The sequence below is a fragment of the Heloderma suspectum genome, chromosome 13 (genome assembly GCF_057233095.1).
Source record: "Heloderma suspectum isolate Gila_16-S chromosome 13, 16-S_ref, whole genome shotgun sequence".
Taxonomy (NCBI): domain Eukaryota; kingdom Metazoa; phylum Chordata; class Lepidosauria; order Squamata; family Helodermatidae; genus Heloderma; species Heloderma suspectum.
In genome coordinates this window covers 4878236-4884369 of record NC_139470.1, presented here as the reverse complement: position 1 = coordinate 4884369, position 6134 = coordinate 4878236, and the positions used below count along the sequence as shown (strand labels likewise).

Genomic DNA, 6134 nt, shown 5'->3' with positions numbered 1-6134 from the left:
GCCAATTTGAACTGAGGCGGCGGCTGATTCTGAGGAGAGGAAGTGTGTCGGTCGCTCTTATGGTTCTCTTGTTGTAGGGAGAGGCGTAAACTGGGAGTTGTAATTTGGTGGTGGACTATTATGGGTCGTCTTTAAGGGCTGGTTGACAGGTGGGCGTTCAACGGGTGAAGCTTTCCGCTACATCGCTCCATGGCAGAAAAAGCTTCCTCTGTTGAATTTCTGCCTGCCAGACACCTGCTAGCGGCACAGGAGCCTTGCCAGAAAATAAATTGTCATCCCAACCTATATATATATATATATATATATATGTTAGTGGAACTGAAAAGATCAACTGACCCATAAATATTTCAGGGTGTGTGTTTGTGTAAGAAGGCATCAGATGAGTTCTCTAGGCAGTATATGAGCTTTGAAATAAAATAGAGCTCTTTCCTAGACTGGATTTGTAAACAATGTTAAATGAAAATCTTTAAAAATCAGTCGCAAATAAACTGGTTAGATAACAGGGACACAATCTAGGATTGCAAGTAGTTTAATAGATTTCAGTCCTATGCTGTGTTTGTTATCAGTTGAGATGTGTAGAGAGGTGCTTGTGTATAAGATTTCCTTACCGCATATTTTCATATGATAAGTATTGGAGGGTAGGAAACATCCCCAGTGTTGGGGAAACAAGATTCATGATGTTGCTGTTTCCGCTGAACTGGCTAGTAGTTATGTACAAGTTAAAGAAGGATGTATTATTTTATGGAGAAATTGCGACCTTTTATTGAATACTGGAAAAATCAAGTTCATGCCTCTGTATAAGATTAAACGTAGTGCAAGATTAAACATGTATATTTTAAGAAGTAGTGTAAGAATTAAAAATCCATTCAAAAACAAGCTATTTAAAAAAAAATTATTCTCTTATAACTGTCTGTTATGGCAGGAGAAGCTTCACCTGATAAATATCTACCTTTCAAATTTCTGCTTGTCACACTGTTGTTTAAATTGCATGGTTATTTTGTCTTCATGCAAAGACTCAAACTGTTACTTTGTTGTTCAGTTTTACCAGGACATAAACATTTCTTGAAAACATGTGGGATGATATTGAGTTTTTGGCAAGTGATGATACCGGAAGTGGGCAACTGAGCATACATTCCAGGCAAGAATGTGGAAGTGCACTGTATCAAATGAATGCACTCATTAAAGTCACCTCATCTGAAAAGGTAGGATTTCCTTTAGTGGTTTCACTTCAGGCACTGCAAGTGAAGACTGCACCCCTGCAAAGACTTCAATAACTATCCTACTAGCTCTGACCAAAAATCATGCTGAAAGATGTTTCAGCAGTGCCATTAGCAGATGCTGACGTTTAAATCTCTTGTCCTGTCAATTGCAATGGGAGGAATTACTGTCGAAATTGAGCTGCGGGGTTGTGCTTGGTCAGCAACTAGATATGCTAGAGATCTGCTTTGAGAAGGACATGCTTAGACTCTGTGTCCTATAACCCAAAATGGCTTGCTGCTCCATCCTCTTGCCACAGATGCTATGTCTGTTGTTAGAAATATGGATGTTGATGGCATGACTAAGTTTGCCCTCTTGCTCTCAAGTTCTGCTTGTGGGCTTTCCATGGGCATCTGGTTGGTCACCATGTGAATAGAATGCTGGCTTAGATAGGCCTTTGGTCTGATCCAGCATGGCCCTTCCTATGTACCATAAGAACATTAATGCCTAGATATGTAGTGCTGATTCGTTATTGCTAGACTATTGTTAAAACCATTTGAAAAGTTACAAAATAATTTAACTTCTGACAAGTTCCTTATCTGTTTGTGTCTGTAATGGGTGTCTATTTACATTCAAATTCTTTCTTTTTATTTGACAGATTTTGTCCAACCCAGAATTATATGCGAGCAGTTCGAGTGATGGCTGTGTGTTGATGGCTGACAAAACAGTGGTGGTGCTTGACAATATTTGTCAGTCTCTTCAGATGTTTATTCAGTTTGGTAAGCTTATTCATTTTGGTAGATGTACAGCAGGTTTGGGGAACTTGTGGCCCTCCAGATGTTTTGGGCTAGAGTTCCCATCATCCCTGACCATTGGCCATGTTGGTGGTGGCTGATGGGAGTTGGAGTCCAACAATATCTGAAGGTGGGGGACAGGTTTCTCACCTTTGGTTTACAGCTTTGAACCTTGCGCAACCACAAATTGAATGGTCTTTGGGGTTACTTCATTAAAATGCGGGCTTAGAATTTTTGTGTTTCAATTTGTTTTATTACTGGAAATTTGTGTTCTGATCTAGGATCCTGCATGTGCTCTGATATGCTTATTGAACTATGGTTTATGAAGTTGGCTTGTTTCAACAAATCATAGTTAATATTAACCACAGTTTAGAATTTGGATGCTGAACAGTGGTTAATCTGAAGCAGAAGCTACCAGCAATCTCCTCATGGCCACACCGGAAGGGGAGGGGGGAATATGCAAGCAACAGGCCCACTGCAGTTCATTCCTGTAATGATAAGCTATGGCAACACTAAAGCATGGTTTAGTGTTACATCCAAACACAGCACAGTATGGTGTCTGAATACTTAAATGACTTTTTTAAAACCTTTCAGAGGCTGAGGTGGATGTTGTTGGCTTGTGTCAAGAAGGGCAGTTTCTTGTGGCTGGGGAGAGAAGCGGCAACCTACATCTTATTCATGTGTCATCAAAGCAAACCTTGCTAACTAATGTATGTAATTTATTTCTTCCTTGTTTCAATGCAACTTAAATTCTTAAATTTTGGCAGTATGGCTGCATTTGGATATAATGCTAAAACACAGTTTAGTACTATGCCTTGGACCGACATTCTCCCCCTCCCCTTTCACTTCTGTTTTCATCTTAAGTGTGGTTACCCATTCCATGGTTAGAGTTAGGGAAATTAGCAAGGATTGTAAACCCAAGTTTGAAGTGGGCTTTTTCCCTTAAAACAGGGGCAAAGGACCTGTGAACCTCCAGATGTTGTTGGACTACAACTCCCATAATTCATGACCGCAGGCCATGCTGGCTGGGGCTGATGGAAGTTGAAGTCCAATAACATCTTGGTTCCCCATCCCTTCCCTAAAACAGAGTTAATACTAACCATAGCTCATCCAGGATTGGGCAGAACAAGTAACTGAAATTAGTTGGAAATAAAAGCTTCCAGTCACCTCCTCATGGCTGTACTGGTGGGGGAGAGGGGGGCAATGTGAGCCCTAAGAGTCAGGCATGTAACACTAAACCATAGCTTATTGTTACAGGTCAATGAGGTCCGTAAATAGCTAAGTACCATCAAGGCATTCAAAGTGAATGCACAGAGCTTGGTCCTACTCGGCTTGTTGTTGTTCTGTCGTTAAGTCGTGTCCGACTCTTCGTGACCCCATGGACCATAGCACGCCAGGCCTTCCTGTCCTGCGCTCTCTCCTGGAGTGTGCTCAAGTCCATATTCATTGCTTCGGTGATGCTATCTAGCCATCTCATCCTCTGCCGTCCCCTTCTCCTTTTGCCTTCAGTCTTTCCCAGCATCAGGGTCTTTTCCAGAGAGTTTTCTCTTCGCATTAGGTGGCCAAAATATTTGAGCTTCAGTATCTGTCCTTCCAATGAGCAGTCAGGGTTGATTTCCTTTAGGATGGACTGATTTGACCTCCTTGCAGTTCAGGGGACTTGTAAGAGTCTTCTCCAGCACCACAGTTCAAACGCATCAATTTTTCGGCGCTCAGCCGTCCTTATAATCCAGTTCTCACAGCCATACGTTGCTACTAGGAAAACCATAGCTTTGATTATATGAATCTTTGTTGGCAAGGTGATGTCTCTGCTTCTTACTATGCTGTCTAGGTTTGCCATAGCTTTCTTCCCAAGGAGCAAGCGTCTTTTAATTTCATGGCTACAGTCACCGTCTGTGGTGATCTTGGAGCCCAAGAAAATAATATCTGTCACTGCTTCCATTTCTTCACCTTCTATATGCCAGGAAGTGATGGGGCCAGATGCCATGATCTTAGTTTTTTTAATGTTGAGTTTCCTACTTGGCTATCTGAGTCTATTTAACTGAAGATGCAGATTGTTGAACCTGGGGACTTATGGATGTGATGTGTACGTTCTACCATTAAGCAGGTGGATAAATGCCTGCTGTTGATGTGCTGACTGGTTTTATACTACAATAGATATGAATGTAATTTTCAAAAATCATACTTTTAGTAGGAATAAATTAAGCTATAATGCCTGATGTAAACTTCCTTGCTTTTTTTTGAAACTGTTGCATTTATAATCATGTCTTTTTTCTGTGAATTTATGTTTAGAGGTTGGTTCAAAGGTCTTCAAACAGCAGAACTTATTTCAGTCTTATTCTAGAAAAAGACAGTTCAGATGGAGGTAAGATTTCTTATGAATAATCAGATCTGTACTTTTAAAATGTTCTCTTGCAAGCTAAGTTTGACATTATTGGAATTCTGATGCCTTGGAGGATTGTTGAATAGGGAAGCCTCACATTTCCCCCAAACATTTTGGTAGTTGTTATACTGTGAATCTTAAAATAAGATTTTGGCATGTGCACTCTTGATCATTCATCTTCCATATGATTTGCATTATTTAGTCAGGAACAAGAGTAAGCCAGGCTATCTTATTGTTGTTGTTCTTCTTGTTAATCTTTGGAGAGCCCCAGATTGCTTATTTCTTTAGTTAGGGATGCTGATGTAGACACACTTTGAGAACACCTGTTGGTAAGATGTCTTGACACTTTACCTTGTCTTTGGATGTTTTATAGATACCTACCATGCGTTTATTCTCACAAACAATGGGTTCTTCTGCATTATGCATCTCCCACTTGCCCAAACTCAAGAAGGTAGGACATCGCTGTTTTAGATCTAAGTTCAGTGGGGCTTACTCCCAAGTGAGTGACTATAGGATTGCAGCCTTTGTCTTTAAGGGCACAATCGTATTGGGGTAGGAGGCTGCCTCCGAACTTGGAGGTGACTGCCTATCCAATGCAGGGCAGGAGAAGCATGGAGGGAATTGCCCCCTTGGTGCTTCAGCTGCTCTGCATTTATGGCTAGACAGCCGATTTCGGCTGTCTAGCTGTGGGACCCCGGAGCATGGGAAGAGGCAGCTGGATGAAATGTAGGATGTGTCGTATCGGCATTTCTGACTTCCCCGCCCCAACACACCCTCAGGAACACCCTGTTTGTGCCGCTCCGCGCTCCTCTTCCAAGCACGGGCCCATTCTGCACTGCCTACAAGGCAGTGCGGGAGGGGGTGGACGTCGGTTCTCAGGGAACCGACCTATCCTATGGCCATCTAGCTGCTGACTAGCAGCCATAGGATTGCACCCTAAAGCAGGTTAAGACTCTTTCCCTGTATTTGAATACTATAAGGGAGCAATCCTGCATCCCCCTAGACAGCATCTAGGGGGACATAAGATTGTTTGGTTTTGGGACTCTGAGGTCGGAAACATGCCTCCCCGTCCCCTCCCTCTTGTAGCCAGCACAGTTCTTGCTACATCTCCGTGCTCAGAAATGGAGTGCAGAGGCAGGAAAAGGGGGCATTCCTGTGGGCAGGGAAGGGAGGAGACTGGGGCATTGTCTATATGTCGTTTCCTATGGCCGCTCCAGCCTCCTTCCCTGTCCCTCCAAAACGCTGCTGCTAAATGGTCAAATTCACCCTTCTAGCAGAAATGCAGTGTGGCTGGACAGCAGAGGCGAAAATCCCCTCCACCCTCCAGCCGCCCTGCATTGGATACTCGGCAGCCTCCAAGTTTGGAGGCTGCAGACTATCTTCATATGTTTGTGCCCTGAATTGTTATACCGAGTTGTCACCACTGTTAACATTATCTGAACTACATACACTAAGAAAGGAAAAATGTAATAAACATATGACCAATAGAGGTTTAACAAGAACTAAATCTGCTTTCTAAAACTGTGGCTAAAACTGTTAAGTTGGAAAAAATGCTTTTTTGAAGATGTAAAACTGCTCTTCACTTTTTATCCATATGCAGCAATTGACAAGATGGACATCAGTATGGCAAAGAAGGTAACCAGGAACATTTATAAGTCTTATATCTTGTGTTTTGGTTTTAAAATTTCTTGAGTTGCAGTCCTAACAGAGGTATCTTACCATTTCTCATGAAATTGGGAAACACTCTTACCACTTTAAAA

General features: G+C 42.2%; 1 protein-coding gene across 2 annotated transcripts in view; it reads left to right on the top strand.

Moving 5' to 3' along the window:
• KNTC1 (kinetochore associated 1) overlaps nucleotides 1-6134 on the top strand; it is a 62453-nt gene continuing 56319 nt past the window's right edge. Inside the window, exons 1-7 of one of the 2 annotated variants that reach the window (XM_084819253.1) lie at nucleotides 1-46; nucleotides 1040-1202; nucleotides 1856-1976; nucleotides 2586-2701; nucleotides 4284-4356; nucleotides 4748-4825; nucleotides 5975-6009. In XM_084819253.1, the coding sequence (XP_084675379.1) occupies nucleotides 1071-1202; nucleotides 1856-1976; nucleotides 2586-2701; nucleotides 4284-4356; nucleotides 4748-4825; nucleotides 5975-6009 (555 nt within the window). In that variant the 5' untranslated portion in view covers nucleotides 1-46; nucleotides 1040-1070. The remainder of the gene's footprint in view (nucleotides 47-1039; nucleotides 1203-1855; nucleotides 1977-2585; nucleotides 2702-4283; nucleotides 4357-4747; nucleotides 4826-5974; nucleotides 6010-6134) is intronic. The other variant, XM_084819254.1, reaches the window with a different exon arrangement.